This window comes from Periplaneta americana, chromosome 15 (genome assembly GCF_040183065.1).
Source record: "Periplaneta americana isolate PAMFEO1 chromosome 15, P.americana_PAMFEO1_priV1, whole genome shotgun sequence".
Classification (NCBI taxonomy): domain Eukaryota; kingdom Metazoa; phylum Arthropoda; class Insecta; order Blattodea; family Blattidae; genus Periplaneta; species Periplaneta americana.
In genome coordinates, this window is record NC_091131.1 from 131,759,856 (window position 1) to 131,778,982 (window position 19,127).

Genomic DNA, 19,127 nt, shown 5'->3' on the forward strand with positions numbered 1-19,127 from the left:
GACTTACAAAATACAGAACAGATAGAAACGTTTAAATATCTCGGATGTAATAAAAACGTAGGAAAAGGAAAAGCATCCCCTTTATAAGCCTAGGTGTTTGGGGAGTCATAGAGATAGAGCTTCACGCTTTGTTGACCTCGGTACTAGAATGAGGTGGTGTGGTCAACAGCAACTTCCGACAGCATTTTGCCCTCGGGAAAACCACGGTACTTAATTTGTGAGAAGGCTACGTGAACTTCCGGGCCGTTTTGGAAATTTCGGCAATGAAAAATCGCAGCATTGAATCCGGAACTTTCTACTCTATAGCCAGTTGCTCTAACCACTGAGCTACCCACGTAATATAACCAATTATAAAAGAGGAAATAAAATGTACTTATATATAACAGAATAGATGGATTAATAGAGAAGCATTTTGGAAGAAATGTGTCAAAAGATGTTAAATGAGGTTTCAGCATGTCTCATCAAAACCTGTACTGTTATATGTTGTGAAACACGAATCTTAAGATCCCAAGATAGAAAGCGCATAGAAATAGCAGAAATGAGATTCCTGATAAAGTTTCACTCTAATTGAAGGCAGTAAAATGAGAGCTAGATTATTAAAACCAAAAAATTCTGTTCAGCAAATTTAAGATTATCAAAGGCAGTGCTAGCATCATGTAGAAAGAATGTCCTCAATCACGACAAATACGGTATACTCTTTATCGTCCTGTGAAAAGCGTGACCTGGTACGACTAGAAATTCCATATTATCCTCCCAACGGGACAACAATGACCCAACTTTGACAGGAAGAACAAGTGAAAGTATTAATGGATCTATATTTAAAATCAAAAACATACAACGGCGCTTCACTGCTGAGAAATTATCAAAGCAGAAAATCGTTTTTCTAAGAGAAATTACAATTTACCTACTTTCAGTTAAGATTCTACCGTATTCGTATTTTCCCAGAACCATACTGTATGCTCTGCGACCAAAAATAGGAAATAGACTTGCTACACACAGTGAGCTCTATACTAAACTGGAGACACCACCGCAATGCTCTTTCCTTTCTGAAAGCGTGACTGTAGAATCGCAGCGACGCCATGTTGGAGATGGTATTGCTCTCTCTTTCTAACTCATGTGTCAATCAGTCTTCCGTGAAGTTCATGTTCTATATGCGCAATAAAAACAATCAAAATTGTGAAAAGTTGTGAGGCAGTTGGTTGTTCAGAACAATAAAATATTGGAAGTGATATCCAGTTTCATAAGTAAATTTATCCTGCTTATATTACGAGAAAAAAAAGTAAAACGTAGCGTTACTGTACTGCCCTGCTAAGCAAAAGTGCCGTATCTGCAGAAAAATTTAAAAATGGGTTTTTCACACTTTATAGGGTTTTGTACTGTCAGAAATTCATTGGACTAGGTAAAAATGCGGTATCTCCAATGACAAATGAAATATAAGCTTTTTATTTTGCCGTATCTGCATAAAATCGCTAGATAAACTAAGCAAGACTGCAGTATGCGTCTCATGCTACGCAAAAGTGCGGTATGTGAGTAGCAGATACTGCATTGTTGCTTAGTACCAAGCATATACCGCGGTCTTTCTTAGCATTGTCACACTCTTTTTATCCACATGCCGCTTTCTGCTTCAGTATGCACCTGTCAGTGTTATATTAAACAGCAATCTGTGTTAAAACAATTATAATTATGTCTTCTTCTTCTAGACCTAAACAATTAGTAAAATTAACTTTGGAAAAATGTTCTTTATCCAACATGATAGAAAATGAAATTTTTAATTCACGTGTTGCAAGTCAACTTATGAATTATACCTTATGAGACATTCGCTTCAGTGGGAAAGAAATCTAAATTGAAACCTTTTGCATTTGTTTGGAATGAAGCTATTAGAGGACGAAATAAGGAAGGTATTATAGGCACGTTTTACATGCTCCTGAAAGACACAGAGATATCAAAATATGGTAATTTGATAATTGTTCAAGCCAGAACAAGAACTGGTGTCTGTATTCTTTCTTGGTCTTCGTGGTGAATTCCAAGGAAATGGCTGACCAAGAAATCAACCTTTTCTGTTTTGAACCAGGACATACATTTATTCTGCTTACAGTATTCATCACCAAGTTCAAAATGTCTCTCAAAAAGCAGAAAAGAACATACGACTTTGACGATTTTGTAGACGCTTGTCAAGATGAAAATAATGGAAAAATGGAACTAATAAAGATAGATCACACAAGTTTCCACAAAGGAAAGATTGCACTGCCCATCAGAAAAAAAAAAAACAAAACAAAACAACTACCTTACCTCAAGGATATCGTTCATGTGAAATCAGTGAGAGGTAACTATGTATTGGAGTACAAAACAACATATAATGAAACTGAAAGTTACAGAACTTTAGATTTCCTGCAAAAGAAAGCACAGAAAAGACATGGCATGCAATTGCCTGAACATCTGGATAAGCCCTGTGGATTTGATCTTGAAAAGAGAGATAGAATTGAGAACACCTTGAAAGAAGGCATTCTAGAAAACAGACTTAAATTCTGGCGAGATTTACTAATACAGTAAATATTTTGTGCATACTTACGTTTAAAGATTGATTACTTATTATATTAATAATATTACATTGTTAATACTACAATTTTGTTCATGACTTAAATTGTGACTTTTTTTGTGTCTCATAATGTCATATTGTGAAATAATTAGAAAGGATTTATCATATGTATTCAATTTTTGTTACTAATGGGTTTCTGCATTTACTATTGCATATTATTTATGTAGCATTATTAATTAAACTAGAGAATCGTCAACTTCAGAACTTCAACATAAGAGACGCCTAGAATCACAAGGGCCTAAAGCACACTGTGGTGAATTTGTATATTTTAGCATATATGCATGTTCTGATATATTTTGATAGATATTGTGGGATGTATAAGATTGTACCAAGAACAAATCAAAACCTAACATATTAGAAATCTGAATAATAATTTGAATGTCATAAATTAATGTGAATTTTTCGATTCCGTACTTTGGGCCCTTATGGTTCTGGATGCCTGTTCTTTCATTTCTTAATTTTATGCAGATACAGCACTTCTGCTTAGCAGGGCGGCGACATACGGCATTTTGTAGTTAAGGCAGATATTTATATATTAAGTCACGCTGTGGTAAAGAGCGGTATCTGCAGTTTCTATTAAATGGCTGAATTAATATAATTTTTGTTTGTTTCAGTAATTTTGTAATGTCGTATATAGCTGGAAACCACATAAATTATGTAATCATACGTAAAAATCGAAAGGGGCTGTACAGAAAACTTTAAACTCATTTTTCTCGATACTTTGCTTTTTGTAGATACGGCACTTAGCCCTAGCAGAGCAGTGTAGACCTAGGCTAGTCATCATTTCATTAACTAACCTTGACCATTAAAATTATTACATCTTTTAGTTTTTAAGAGGCTTCCTCATTCTCGCCCTGAAATCCTAAAACAATGGATTCAAGCAACACGAAGAGAATATTGGTTGCCTTCCAAACACATTTGAATTTTTGAGACATTACACAAATCAAAGTGTCAAGTTCGCCCCGGAGCGCAACCAAAATTACTCTAACCAGAAGCTGTTCCATCAATATTCAGGGTCTCAGCACGCAAAAAAAATTCCAGTAAGGAGAAAACTAGTACGTCAGTTTTCATTGACTGTTCTAGTGTGTTTCATTGTGCTGTTTCTAAATTATTTTTATTATATTTTTGTGATTGTTTCTAATACTTCTCCTGTATATAAGTTTCATTCCTTATATTATTTGCGTTATTATTTTAGTATGTCCACACCTGTGGAGTAACGGTTAGTGCGGCCGCAAAACCAGGCGGCCCGGGTTCGATTCCCGGTCGGGACAAGTTACCTGGTTGAGGTTTTTTCCGGAGTTTTCCCTCAACCCAATATGAGCAAATGCTGGGTAACTTTCGGTGTTGGACCCCGGACTCATTCCACCGGCACTATCACCTCCATCTCATTCAGACGCTAAATAACCTTAGATGTTGATAAAGCGTCGTAAAATAACCTATTAAAATAAAAAAAAATAGTTTAGTGTACTGAACATTGTGCCTGCCCATAATTTTTACCAGTTTGTCTTTTTAAGATATTACAGTATTTCTAGTTAACTTTTTGAATTATGATATGTTGTATTTTATCTAATTTGAGCTGGATGTTCTGTAGTCGGGACTCAATAAACTGATTACAAGTTTTTACAATTAAGTTTTTTGTACCATACGGTGTATTAGTTTTGCTAACATTAAACTAGTTTATTGATCTGGCAATTAATTCTAGGACCCATCTCAATTCCTAAAATGTTTATCCTTTCTTTTAAGTCAATTTCTCTTTCCAGGTTTTACATCCATTAGACTTTAGGTCTCCATGACATTGGCAAACCGATGTGGAGATTTTACTCTTAACTCTACCCAGAAGAAATAGATAAGAAATAGGAAAGAAAGGATTTCTGTCATCTTCATCATATTCCACTTGAATCTTTGATATCCGTGATATTCAAATATTAATATCATCCTTTATAAATCCTGTTGAAATATAAGATTCAAACGTAGTAGGAAAACAATATCATATTAAGACGTTTCAAGGCCTTGTTTGGGGTTGAAATGCATTTAGAATTATATAGGTTATTATTACACACACAAATATGATCGAAACCCTTGCTCCTGAAAATAAATTCTGCATACGCCACTGATTTTCGCCATATATTTTCATTATACCTGGCTTTCCCCGAGGACAAAATAGTACAGTGCTCAACAAATTAATGACAAATCCAGTGTCTTGAAAGTTTGCCCATAGTCGAAATAGGTTTCGTAGACACTACATCATTAGAAATAATGTTATTTTTCAGCATAGATCTTCCTGTACTTAATATTATTTGTGTGTTTTCATTTACTCCATGCTAAAACTTAGTTTAAAATTCATGTTTTTTGCATTGAAATAATAGTTTGATGTTTCGAAAATAATTTCAAAGATTACGACGAGCCGATATTGTGTATGACAGCATTTACTGTAAGAGAGACAAGGACAACATTATGTTAGGAAGTGATAGCAATATGCTCTGGCGCTCAGCACTCGCAGTAGTGTCTCCAGTTTAGTATAGAGCTCACTGACTACACATTGCACACTGCCAGCTCTAAGAAAGACCAAACTAGAGGACCACTATTGGAAAGTAGGAACTCGCATGGGGAACATAAAATGTCAAAATTTCAATATTTTAAATAAATTGAACTTCCAGTTAAGAATTTTGTAAATGTCCGTTCCCCACCTCCTACCAGAAGTCAGATAATACAAGAGAGAGAGGATATAGGTTTATTTTTCAACGACTTCTCCTGTTTTTAAAACCATTTCTTTCATGTGTGTCAATTAATGAATCAGTAATTGTAAATGGGAATTAGGAGATATCACTTTCCCTTGAGAATCCCGGAAAGTTAATGTAATGGTGGCCTGGGTTATCCAAGTATTTCCTGAAGAACATCTTTATTGAGTCCTTATAATATCTGGAAATTCCGGTTCAGTGTTAGATGTAAAAATATTAACGAAAGGGTAGAAAAAAGTCGTGAAAAATGTGAAAGAAAATTAAGATTTTTATAAAATATGAAAAATTTGCCTAAACCTCATGAAACATGAATTTTTTGCGTTAATTGCATTCTGCATATTGTGAAAAGTAAAAATCCTTGTTCCAATACCGCTATCAGGAATGGTAATAGGCCTGAAGTATGAAATTTCTAATTGATAAAGAATATCAGACATTACTCCCAAAAAGCCTTATCTTCAAGAAGCCTTCAAAAGCCATATCTCAAACAAATATGTTGATGAAGAGATAAACACTTCTAAAAAACAAAGACAACAACACTAAATCACGAATGAAGGGACAAGGTTATCACTGAAGATATTGGACTACCATCAATTACAAATTATTACAAGATCAGGGCGGCTCCAGGAGGACCATGGACAGGGGCGTCGAAATATAAAATGAATTATGTTGTTAGGAAATAAATTGTACTTTTCTCCAAACGTATGATAATTTAACCCCTTCCTTTAATTAGTTTTTCAGTCTAACTGCTTTCAGCTTTTCTTTTGTATTACATTGTTGGACCCTCTGTTGCAGTAATTCTCAACCTGGGGCCGGAGCCGCGGCCCCTTAGGGGTCCATAGAGCAGTAATGGGTAAACGCGAAGAGTTTTATATGAAGGTTTAAACATACGGCTATTTTGCAATAAATAAAGATATTTTTATTATCTATTACGGAGGGACCTAACGGTTTGCACCTCAACCTGAGCCTGTGGCGCGAGGTGACACACCAGTACAGTAGTGAGTGATCTCATAGTCAGAGTGCACGGCGACTCACATCAGAAATTCCCAAGAAAATCGAGCCTTTTTGAGAGGGTTACATAACAACCCGTCCCGATGCCAAGTAGGCCTACAGTTCAGTGAAAATAAAAGAAGCCTACAATAAACGAGGCTTCGTTATTTCCAAGAAAGGCATCTTCTGTGTACTTAATAAGATTGGTAAAGCTCGAATGGAATTAATTTGTATCATCTCGTGGGTTGCGGCGACTTGTGACGGGGGGTGGATTTGCTTGCTTTTTCCACTCTGGAATTAATCCCATCCGAGCTTTGCCAGTCTTATTAGGTACACACAAGATGCCTTTCTTGGAAATAACGAAAACACTTTTTTTGCAGGCTCCTATGATTTTCACGTAACGGTACTTGGCATCGGAAAGAGTTATGTACCCCTCCCAAAAAGGCTTGATTTTCTTGGGCATTGCTACTGTGATACGCCATGCACTCTGATCATGAAATCACTCACTACTGATCTGTCACCTCTCGCTGCAATTCAGCTGTCGGTGTGATTCCTGACGCACATGACGTCATTCAAATTCGTTATCAGAGATCTGAAACAACCCTGTATTCTGTATGTCCATTTCACATACTCCAGTGTTCTCCATATCCGTGTTTCAAATGCTTCTAGTCTCTTCTCTTCACTTCATCGTAATGTCCATGTTTCTGTCTCATACAATGTCATACTCCACACAAAGCACTTCACTAGTCTCTTCCTTAGTTCTTTTTCCAGAGTCTGCAGAAGATACTCATTTTTCTATTAAAAGCTTTTTTGCCATTGCTATCCTCTTCTTGACTTCCTGACAACAGTTCGTATTACTGTTTATAGTACACTCAAGTATATTTATATACAACAGTCTAACTTGTATATAAATATTATTACGCTCACATAAAATAATGTGCTTTTCTCTCCAAAGGCATAGCTAAGACAGCGTTATTACTAGCACTAGCACTTTCATTCCACTACCACCACCGTCATCATCACTACCGCTTCCATCATCTCCACTTACTGGAATTATTTCGTCCATAGTAGACTCGCACTGTTACAGAGGCAGATGGAAAGTTTGAAGTTACTCGCTCCCTCAACCATTTCTCGAAGCTGGTGGAGTTCATTTCTTGTTGGTAGTCACCAGTAGTTGAGCCACCTTTATAAATGAGAAGATCACCATCAATAAATTTAGTTTCGAAACCCATATCTACTCTTATAAGCCTTTCGGACTTATTTCCTTCTAACATCTTTTCTTTTCTGCCACCATTTTTGAAAGTTAAATCGTTGTCTATTGAAGAGTCATAGAAATAATTTGTCTTTGGTCTGCTCTAAAGCGTTTAACTTTTGTTATATTCCTGCATCACCAATCTATAATGTTCGGTCGTTCTCGAATGAGTCTTCGATCCTGTAATATCTTCCGCAGAAACCTCATGGTTTTTAGCATAATATTAAAAAACATTACAATATCCTCGTGGTAATCACCTGTCTTTTTTAATGAAATCACCATAATGCACCTTTTCCACGAACCCATTAACAGAACCCGCATGACAAACGATGATACGACCTCCTTTCCCGGTTGGTATACGCAGAGTTGAGGAGGTAGTGTCGTCGGTCCATATTTTAGAAACGCCGTGATTTGCATTTACCCACGTTTCATCAGTAAAAATCATGTTTTCGAAGTCCACTGCCATCATTTGTCTTAGGGATCTGCAACGACATAAAACATTGTATTGTGGCTCCATGAACACATTCCGATCAGTGTACTTCTTGTACTTAAAATTCATTCCCCTAAGAAGAGTTGTTAACGAAGTTTTCCCACCTTTAAAGAGATCTGCTTTCTTAAGAGTTTTCACAAGTTTATTCCTTGTTGGAATTTCCCCTCGAGCATAATACTGATAGATATTATTGCGTATGGCCTCGTGGTCAAAACTGTCTTTGTTTGTGATTGGTTTTTCACGTTTTCTGTTCTTTCCTGGGGTTCTCAGTTTATTTTATTTGCCAGACTGTCCGTACTTCTCTGTTGTTATTTGAGAAACCGTGCACACCACACGCATCACTGTTATTTGCTCCTCTTGCGTTAAAGGCAATAAACTACCCTTATTTTCACGTTCATTTTCGAAATAATCTCTAACGCTAAGAATAATTTCTCTGCTTTGGGAATTGATAGTCTTCCGACTTCTTCGAGGCAATGATGCTCAAAACTCAGCGATAACACGCAGTAGCAACAATAACACTGCATTACGACTGATTGCTCGAGAACCTCCTACTACAATTGCGTTCACTACTGGCTTGACAAAGATTTAGCAACACCGCTATTGCCTTCCTTCGTCTTAAGGCTGTAGAGGCGGTGTGATTTGAAAACAGCCAATAATGAGGCCGTGTGATCTGTACTGGGTTAATAGTGATTGCTTGAGACTGAAGATTCACTTACACATTTGAGCTGCTGTGAGCAGAAGTGGTGTAAGTAAAAAATGAGCAGTGAGGGTTAAAGTAAACAGTGTGTATAATACAGCGCAAAGTATCAATTATTATTGGATTTATTATAACTATTAGTAGTCGGTGGATAGCACGAAGAACATATTAATTGCTACTTTGCGCTGTATTTTACAGAATTTTTACTTTAAACCTCATCACCCAATTTTGACTTACACGACTTCTACTCTGAACGGCTCATATAATAGAACTAAAAGAAAAATTGTAAGAGAATATTTGAAAGGTGTCAGGGGAAGGAAAAATTTATAATAGTGGTGTGCAACATCACAAGACTCGTACAGATATGCGCTCCGAAACCCGTATCGCAACCACGTCGCGCGCTAAGCCTACACGAGGCAAGGTTAAGCGCGGTGGTTGCGCAGTAAACTTTTCCAACCCGCGCCGGTGTCCGCAACATGTAACCTACCAGCGTTCCGCCAGTTCAGGTACTCTTACTTTCAATCATGGATGTAGGTAGCTGCAGCAGCCTATATTTATTTGCATTTTGCGTGTAAAAAGAAACGGAAACAGAGGCAATGGTGGCAAACACAGTTATATACAAGTAGAAATAAATGTGGTGGTTTAAATTTGCTGGTTTACTTGAAGTTCAAAACAGTTGGTGGCCATTATAAACATTTTACCAGAATGTCACCTACAGACTTTGAATATTTCATTAATTTAGTAAGGCCTAAGGTTGCAAAGAAGGATACCACATTCAGTTCAAGAAAGAGTGGCAGTGACGGTGAGATTTTTGGCAACCGTACAATAAAATACAATAACATTCCTGAATCAGAGCACCAGACTAAAATTAGGATAAGAGTCATAAATGAAGAATCTTTAAAGGACTTTGCAGTTAAATTAAAAAATGAAACCTGAAATCATTAGGTGATAATGAAGATATGAATAGTAAATTCAATGCGTTTCATAATACATTCTTGAATATCTTTGAATTCAGTTTTCCTGTAAAGCACAAAAATTCTCAAACATCTAAAAACAACTGGATTACACAAGACATAAGAGTCTCATGTAAAAAAAGAGGACTCTATATAAAGTAGAAATAATAATGACCCCAAATTAATAGCTCTACTTTCTGTAGTACAATTGTACGATGAATACAAACGAAGAATTTGGAGAGATCACAGAATATCCCTTCTACTTGTAATTTGTTATTAATTGCTTCCAGAATTTTTATCAGTTAAATTAAACACAAATTAATCTTAAAAGCAAAATAAGCTTACTGTAACAAATTTATTCTAAACTCGAATAATAAAATCAAAACAAATAGGAACATAATAAAAAACAAAGAAACCGGCAAGTTTAGAAGTAAGGAACAAAGCTACACTCTTGTAACAAATAATACAAAAACATAAGATACAACAAAGTTCCGAATATATTTAACTAATGCTTTCTCTAAAACTGATAACCTAAACATCCCACAGAAAAATAATAATAATAATAATAATAATAATAATAATAATAATAATAATAATTATTATTATTATTATTATTATTATTATTATTATTATTATTATTATTATTATTATTATTATACAGTGTTCTGTCAAATGGCAGGTCTTTCGCTACAAACCCCGCATTCTCCATTCTTTTCTATTTTCTGCCTTTCTCTTAGTCTCCGCATATTATCTACACATCTCAATGTCGTTTATCATTTGATAACTTCTTCTGCCCCAACTTTTTTCCCGTTCACCATTCCTTCCAGTGCATCCTTCAGTAGGCAGTTTCTTCTCAGCCAATAACCCAACCAATTCCTTTTTCTCATTCTGATCAGTTTCAGCATCATTCTTTCTTCATCCACTCATTCCAAAACAGCTTCATTTCTTATTCTGTCTGTCCACCTTAGACGCTCCTTTCTTCTCCATATCCACAATTCAAATGCTTCTATTCGTTTCTCTTCACTTCGTCGTAATGTCCATGTTTCTGCCCATGCAATGCCACACCCCATACAAAGAACGTCACTAGTCTCTCCTTAGTTATTTTTTCAGAGGTCCGCAGAAGATGTTCCTTTTTCTATTAAAAGCTTCCTTTGCCATTGCTAGCCTCCTTTTGACTTCCTAGCTGCAGCTCATGTTACTGCTTATAGTACATCCCAAGTATTTGAAGCTATTCACTTGCTCTTCTGCCTCATTTAGAATTCGCAAGTTTACCTTCTTTATAATTCTTGCGATAATCATGGTCTTCGTCTTGTTTGCATTTATCTTCAATCCATTCTGCTCACAGCTGTCATTTAGTCTAGTATCAGCTCCTCTTCTGCTAACAACGCCATAATCATCAGTAAATCTTATGCACTTTATTCTTCTGCCTCCTACTTTTACCCCTCCCATGTTCTGAAAACAGTTCTTCACTAAATTCTCCAAGTAGATGTTGAACAGGGTAGATGATAAAGAGCATCCTCTATTTCACTTCCTTCAGACATTTCTACTTCTATCCTGACTTTGACTCGTTGTTTCATATATGGATTACTGAACAGTTCCTTGTCTTTCCAATCCACACTTATTTTCTTCAGGATGTCCATCATTTTGTTCCAATCCACTCTGTCAAATGCCTTTTCTACTTCCACAAATACTAAATAGGCCTACACTTCCTTATTCTTTTCTAAGTATCTTTCGCCGATTGTTTGTAGTAGTCCAATTGCATCTCTCGTATCTTTTCCTTTTCTGAAGCCAAACTGCTCTTCTTCCAACTGTCCTTCCATCTTAGAACATAAACGTCATCGATTCAGTATTCGCAGGAGAATCTTCGCCGAGTGCGATATCAGGTTGATAGCCCTGAACTCCTTTCACATCTTGGCATTACTTTTTTTCGGTATTGGCTGCAACATCGTCTCCGTAAAATCTTCGGGCCACTCGTCTTTCTCATAAACAGTATTTCTTTGCATAATGATAGAATTTCCTTCTTGTCTTCACTCAAGCATTTCACTAACTCAATGGGGATTTCATCAACTCCTCTTGCTTTCCCATTCTTCATTTCCCTAAGCGGTAGTTCAACTTCTTCTCTTAAAATAGAAAATCCTTTGACGTCTTCTGATGCAGTTGTTTAGTCTCCTATGGAAATTTTATCTGGACGATTCACTGTCTCATATAACTCTTCTACATATTTAGTCCATATTTTCAGTATTCCTTGTTTGTCTGTTATTTCATTTCCTATTTCATCTTCTATCAACAACATTGATTTTCTGTACTTATTTGTGAAGTCCAAACATTTAACTTCACGATACATTAAATCATATCTTCCTTTTATATCTACATCCTCTACTTCTTTACATTTCTCTTTCATCCAGTGTTCGTTGGCCTTATCAGTTTCTCTTCTTAGTTCGTTGTTTAGTTTCCTGTAGTTTCTTTTACCTTCTTCCGTGTTGATGTTATTCCATTTTCTTCTTTCCTCCATCTTCTCCAACATTTTTCCTGTGTCCCAAGGTTTCTTCGTTCTCATTACGTCTATGTATCCTATTGTTTCTTCTGCTGTTTTCTGTATACAGATTTTTATATGAGTCCAGTACTTTTTACTATTGTCAGGTTTGGATTCTAATGTAGCGGCTTTCTCTTGAAAATTTGCTTGAAATTTTCTTTTTTCCTCTTCGTTCTTCAGTTCTTCCATGTCAAATTTCTTCGTCACCTGTTTATTATTATTATTATTATTATTATTATTATTATTATTATTATTATTATTATGCTATCGAATTTTTTTAAGTATCTGTTCCTACAACTTTCACAAATATTCAAATTTTAGAACAAATCGACGAGAAATGATTACAACTCTAAAGCAATTAAAATACAAAAATTCCTGGTTAATATTAAAAGCCAATTCACTAATAAGAGCCAAGCCCCTATCTTATTTATGTAATTTTTCAAAGTTGAAAGATGTATTTCCAGAGCGACTGAAATATTCAGTTGTTATTCTTTTATTCAAAAAAGGGGATAGAAACTCGCCCGAAAAGTAAAGGCCTATATCCCTTCTAACAGTCTTCTCAAAGATTTTCGAAAAATTTACACAGGGTGAACAATAAGTACGGAATATTGCTAATAACTTCTTAAATTTTAATTTTACAAAAAAAAAATTATACAAACGTTGTTGGAGATAAACCATACATGAGTCTACATGTGGGGACGAACGACTTGAGAAGAAGAAGCGTGGACTACATCATGGCGGACTTATATGATCTGGTGTCATCTACGAAGAAACGGTACCCGACGGCGGACATCATCATCAGCGGGATCGTCAGGCGTCGCGACATCAACTGGAGGAAGGTGGGACGGGCAAACAAGGCTTTCGAGTGGGTTGCGGTGCAGCTGGGAACACGGTACGTGGACGGCAACTCGTGGCTGGACGACAGAGATTTCGGGCTGGACGGGGTGCACCTGAACCGGAGAGGGGCAGCGGCAATGGGGGCTCTCTTCGCTAGGGTGGCGGCAACGACGAGAGAGGACAGGAGTCAGCAATGAAGATGGGACAACGCTGAGCCGAACAGCGAACAGGTGAGGACCAATCTGTTAAGGTTGCTACAGGTTAACTGCAGAAGTATAGTAAATAAAATAACTGAATTTTGGAATTTAGTTGATGTCTACAATCCAGAGATAATTATAGGTACGGAGTCATGGCTTCACAGTAACATATACGATGCGGAAATATGCAGGAATGATTATAGGATTTACAGAAGAGATAGAGATGCCGGGGGGGAGGAGTATTTGTTTGTATTAAAACAGGTATAGACAGCAGCTTGTTATGGTCACATGCAGAAGCAGAAATTATAGCGGTACAAATCAATAATAAATACAATGGTGAAAAGTGGGATATAATAGCATGCTATAGGCCTCCGAACGAAACAAACTAATTTACTTTGAGTAAGTTACAAGAAAAGTTTTCCTCAATATCGTTAGAACGGAAGATCTACCCGCAGTGAACAGGAATGGTCAGGTAGAGACAAACACCCTTTCACAAACATTTGTGAATTACCTGGTATGGGAACAAGGATTTACACAAGTAACAAATGAACCTACAAGAAACAATAACCTTTTAGGCTGGTATTCATAGTCGGCACTTTATATCACCACTTTGCAAAGTAACACTTTTGACGAAAGTGGCTCTTTCATATTAATGCTATTCATAGACGATTGAAGAAGTGCACTTTGCAAAGTGTCACTTTACGCCAGCAAAGTGTAGAGTTTTAATTTGGTTGGTAACAGAAGTCCCACAATGCCTTTCAAAACAAGTGAACAAACAATAACAAATCACACTCCCACAGATTATAACCCTTGTGATTTGAGTTTAAAGGCTAATTTTGATTGCGCGAGAAAAAACATATATATATTTAAAGTTGTTTTATTTCAGTTTTTGGTATTTTTTGTTGATAGTTTAGATTATTTCAGTCAGTTCAGATATATAATATTTTATTAAACAGGTAGTGATACTGCTAGTGAAATTATTATAGATATAAGCTAAAGTTAGGTTATGTTTTGTACAGTGCGTAGCTGATCCATTTATTTACATAGTTAGATTAAGTTTTGAACATATCTTTTCAATTTATTTATATAGTTAAGTTAGGTTTTGTATATATCCGTTCCACTGATTTATATAATTAGGTTAGATTTTGTATGTATCTTCTATTGATTTATATAGTTAGGTTAGCTTTGCACATATCATTCAGTTAAGTTTTGTACATATTTGTTTCATTGATTTAACTGTTAGGTTAGGTTTAATACGTACCCATCTGCTTCACTGATATATCGTTTTATTCTCTTTATTTTCATTTTTGTCTTTTTCGTTACCAGTACCAGTAGAAATTGTATAAGTGTTCGATTATGTCCGTCATGGACGATAAGAAGAAGATGTCCCCTCTAACTGCGTATGAAAAAGAGGTATTGTTGGAACTAACCCAGCAGTATAAAAATGTAATCGAAAACAAAAAAACCGACGCAGTAGGAATAAAGGAAAAGAACAAAGCATGGGAGGAGCTGTGCCAAAAGTTTTGTGCAGCTGGGAAGACGACAAAAAGAAGTACTTCCCAATTGAAGAAGTCCTGGGAAAATCTGAAATATAAAGCCAGGAAAGATAATTGTGAAATAGTGAAGCAGAGGTTATTAACTGGGGGAGGTCCACCCCCAAAGGAAAAAGATGAATTCGAATTTTCGGCAAAAATGGACAGCATGTTTCCTCATCTGAACTTAAGAATTGAAAGTCCATTCGATTCAGATGGCTTTCAACAAACAGCAGCAGCCTCAGCAGCAGAAGAAGAAGCAGGGGAATGCCCGTACTTAGGTAATGTATGCCTATTGATATCATTTACCTTCATTATATATAATTAACAAGAAATGTAATAGTTCTGTAAATACCGGTAATGTTAACATTTTTGTTTTTTAATTCCTGTTATTGTTTTTAGACTGTGTTTCCGAGGAAGCTCCTGTGGAGAGTATTCCCCTAACAAAACCGGTGCCAAGCAGTTCACAGGAGGACTGTTCTGTAGCCATCGTAGAGACCCCACCATCTCGCAAAAGAGAATGTGAAAAGTACAACTCTGGTAAGTTCTTAAATTGCAGCTAGGCCTAGGCCTACTTAGGCCTACAGATTTACAAAATAAAGTCAGTGTTTGTTCTCAGCCATTTTCTCCTGTCATGATTATTCATCTTTTTCAAAGTCAATGGCATAGCGGAAGGGGTTTACCGGGCTGAATCTCCCCCCCCCCCACCTTTTTTTTAAGAATTTGAAAATTATATTAGGTTTATAGCATGAAGAAACACTCCACCACACCATTGGAGTTGCGAATGTGACAATGAAAGAAAAAAATATTTCTTGACTGTTTCTACAGACAATGACCAACTTTTAGAATAATAAACCCTTCATATTTCTGCTTACAAGTTGTTTTAAATTGATTGATGATTTTCAAATAAATTGTCAACAGAGTAACTAGATCAAGCATTTTACTTTATAGTGGCATCTCTTGAGTCACTCTGCAATAATGGAGAATGAATTTTGCTTTATAACAAATTTTGGGGAGTGTAAATTGATTTTATATTTCATAATAACTATTATTATTGTCTTCTAAGTATTTTGCATGTAAATGGGCAAATTTTCCAAGTGATGTACCCAAAACTTGGCCTCCATCCAATCTTAAATTCCTGGCTATGCCACTGATCACAGTTGTGATGTAGACCTATACAAGACCAAGTGAATATAAACTAGTTTTTGCTTTTGCTAGCAATTTTCAAGCGAACACTAGTAGTTTTGTGAATAAAAAAACAAACTTAAAAGCTTTTGCTGACCATAGCTTTACCTGCTGCCTTAGCCAAAGGCTAAATTTTCCAGTGCTTAAAATTTTGTGGATAAAAACTAATTCTGGCTCAATATTATTAACATTAACTTATAATTTTTCAAATATTCTTCTGACCACAGTAATGATCCAGTTTAATGCTGAATGACAAGTGAAATGCTGCATTTATTAATGTATGTATGCATAAGTTATTGGGAAAAAATTACAAATCACAAAGAAATTTATTACAGTTTATTTAGGTTCAGAGAAGAAATATTGAGTGGTTAGCTGAGCATTTCTTTGACGAATGAACTGAAACATGCTGCGGGGCTTCATGTTCCAAACAAAGAATGGAAATATATTTATGTTTTGCATGTGATCCTGGGTTTCAGATAGGTATTCACCGTTCAACCGTCTACAAGACCATATCAGTACTAGCGAAAGGACTTGAGAAGGCAAATTTGTGGTTTAAATTTTGGGTTTCAGATAGGTATTCACCGTTCAACCGTCTACAAGACCATATCAGTACTAGCGAAAAGACTTGAGAAGGCAAATTTGTGGTTTAAATTTGTGGATGAAATAAACACAGCATTGGTGTCATAGACTGTACATATGTGCCCATTCCTAAGCCCCAGCTATACAGTGATGAATATGTTAACAGAAAAGGCATGTTGAATGATATATAGAAACCTGTGATTTATCAAATTTAGAAATTTTGTAGTAATGACACAAATTTAAATTTACATCATTTGTTGTATCATTGCCTTCATGAATCAGACATTATTTCTTTTTAAGTACACTCACAAATGATCAAACTCCTTACTTGCTTACTTTCATCCAACAAATTTGGTATGAAATTAATTGCTGTATTGAGAATAACATTTTCAGTCGACAGTGAAACAGATTCATAGAAAATCTGCTTTAATAATTAATATTATATTAACAGGTATACAGGTGTGCACTAAACCCAAGCTATAGGTGGAATTTTCTAACTTTAGCTTTCTAGTGGGGGCAATATTTCATTCACACAATTAGCTAAAGCTAGTGCTATTAATGAAGACTACATAGATAGAGCTAGTGTTAATATTGAAAGACAAAAGCTAGTTTTTATTCACATCATCAAAAACTTGACTTGATATGTCATATATTCATGTAACTTATGTGGTGCATGTCTTACATTATAAGTTACAAATACATACAGATTGGAATACTTTTTTTCCTTTCATAAGTAGCAGAAACTGTTGTGACTGAGCACAGGTAGTGTACTTTGGAACAAATCTTATTTCTAGTTCAAAGTACAAGGAGGTGTGCTTCAAAGTACAAGATAATCGTCTACCTAGAATAATATATTATTAAAAACTGTACCTTCATTAAATAAAACAAGATTTGACAAATATGACGAAATAATATTATCCAAAGGCTACTGTAATATCGTATAAGCTTCACAGTTCCATAAAATAGCAATTAGTAATTCCTATAGAGTCATATCTATTGTGTCTCAAAGAATAACAGCTTTCACTTAGAGTTCAATCATCTTTTCTGTTTCAGTTACCAAAAAAAGAGCTCTGAGAACGGTCACAACAGAATATATGGACCAAAGGAACGCGTTGGAGCTGCACCAAATGAAGGAGCTGCATAATGAAAAAATGACCTTTTGCAGACAGCTAATGGCTAATGAGGCAGAGCTGCATGCACAGCGAATGAAACAAGAAGCAGAGCTGCATGCACAGCGTGTAAAACAAGAGGCTGAAGTGCATGCTGCCAAGTTCAAAGTCGAGCAACTCAAGGCTCTAGAAATGGAATTGAGAATTAAAAAAGCTTTATAAATAATTTTGTTTATCATTTAATTCGTATACCAAACGGGTTACAACTGTATCCCAATCGTAATTTTTTTAATTATTGTGTGCACTAAACTTTTTGTAGTTATTTCATACATGGTTACATTGTCAAATAGACAATGCTGAATATCATGATACAGTCCAAAGCAAAAACGAAGTCACATTTTATTAATTAAGCCTTTTAAAAATGATGTGAGGTACAGTTGTATCCTGCTTGGTAAAGTATGTTTTTTCCTCTCTTCAGTAGATTTTGGTCTAATTAATTCATTATTGACGCTTTTTTTTAACTTCTCTCAACAATACGACTTTTGTTTCTTGTACAACACAGATTTCAATAGCGTCAAATTAAATTTGGTACATTTTTTTAAGTATGGTGTAAAATATGGATAATATGTGATGTTACAACATCATATGCTGTGAATGTACAGATTTGTACAGGAAAAGAAAGGTCAACAGCAGGTACGTGCTGAGTCATGTTAGACCTTACGAACTCATTGAAATCAGGCCATGGAATCAGAACCGACAATATTATTTCCCTGGCTCAAGAGATTTTGAAACTGGATTCACTCTGACAGGAACACTAGGCAAAACAAAATTGAAATTTCATCAGGGCTTCAGCCTATGCTTGTGAGGAAAGGATTGTCATCAGTGTTTGCTCCACATACAGTGACCAGTAGGAGGAAGAAATGGGATTTCATATTGAAAGTCAATCAGAAATTAAAAATTTTCTTTGTGGTTTTTGTTTGCATTAGATGAAAGCACTGATGTTAGGAACACACATAATTATAAGTTGATAATAATTTTAAAATCCATTAAAATTTGTTGCATCATGTGATACTCGTTCAAACCTGACACATTTTCGTCTAGCTTTTTCTCAGACTTCCACTGACATCTTATGAATCAAGCAGAAAATGCCGTCTATTTTCACGTGAGCTTGAGTAACATTGATTTTATGTTATTGGGTTATTTTACGACGCTGTATCAGCATCTAGGTTATTTAGCGTCTGAATGATATGAAGGTGATAATGCCGGTGAAATGAGTCCGGGGTCCAGCACCGAAAGTTACCCAGCATTTGCTCGTATTGAGTTGAGGGAAAACCCCGGGAAAAACCTCAACCCGGGCCACCTGGTTTTGCAGCCAGACGTGCTGACCGTTACTCCACAGGTGTGGACAGTAACATTGAATAATACAGTATTTAATTAGGGCT

At 35.8% G+C, this 19,127-nt stretch overlaps 1 protein-coding gene across 2 annotated transcripts; it reads left to right on the forward strand.

Annotated features, from left to right (window-relative positions):
- Positions 1–13,856: 13,856 nt before the first annotated feature.
- Positions 13,857–17,911, forward strand: LOC138715338 (myb/SANT-like DNA-binding domain-containing protein 3). Of its 2 annotated transcripts, XM_069848153.1 has the most exons (4): positions 13,857–14,236; positions 14,607–15,093; positions 15,215–15,352; positions 17,630–17,911. In XM_069848153.1, exons 2-4 carry the CDS (start codon positions 14,637–14,639, stop codon positions 17,905–17,907), a joined length of 873 nt encoding a protein of 290 aa, XP_069704254.1. In that variant the 5' UTR covers positions 13,857–14,236; positions 14,607–14,636; the 3' UTR covers positions 17,908–17,911. The 2 variants fall into 2 exon arrangements, with proteins under 2 accessions (XP_069704254.1, XP_069704253.1); XM_069848152.1 differs by having other exon boundaries at positions 13,857–15,093.
- Positions 17,912–19,127: the final 1,216 nt, after the last annotated feature.

What these genes read in the sequence shown, in the direction of transcription:
- LOC138715338 (XM_069848152.1), top strand. Translation starts at nt 14,637, where the DNA reads ATGTCCGTCATGGACGATAAGAAGAAGATGTCCCCTCTAACTGCGTAT. An exon ending in AGGGGAATGCCCGTACTTAG is followed by an intron (nt 15,094 to 15,214) that starts GTAATGTATGCC and finishes TATTGTTTTTAG; the next exon opens with ACTGTGTTTCCGAGGAAGCT. An exon ending in ATGTGAAAAGTACAACTCTG is followed by an intron (nt 15,353 to 17,629) that starts GTAAGTTCTTAA and finishes TTTCTGTTTCAG; the next exon opens with TTACCAAAAAAAGAGCTCTG.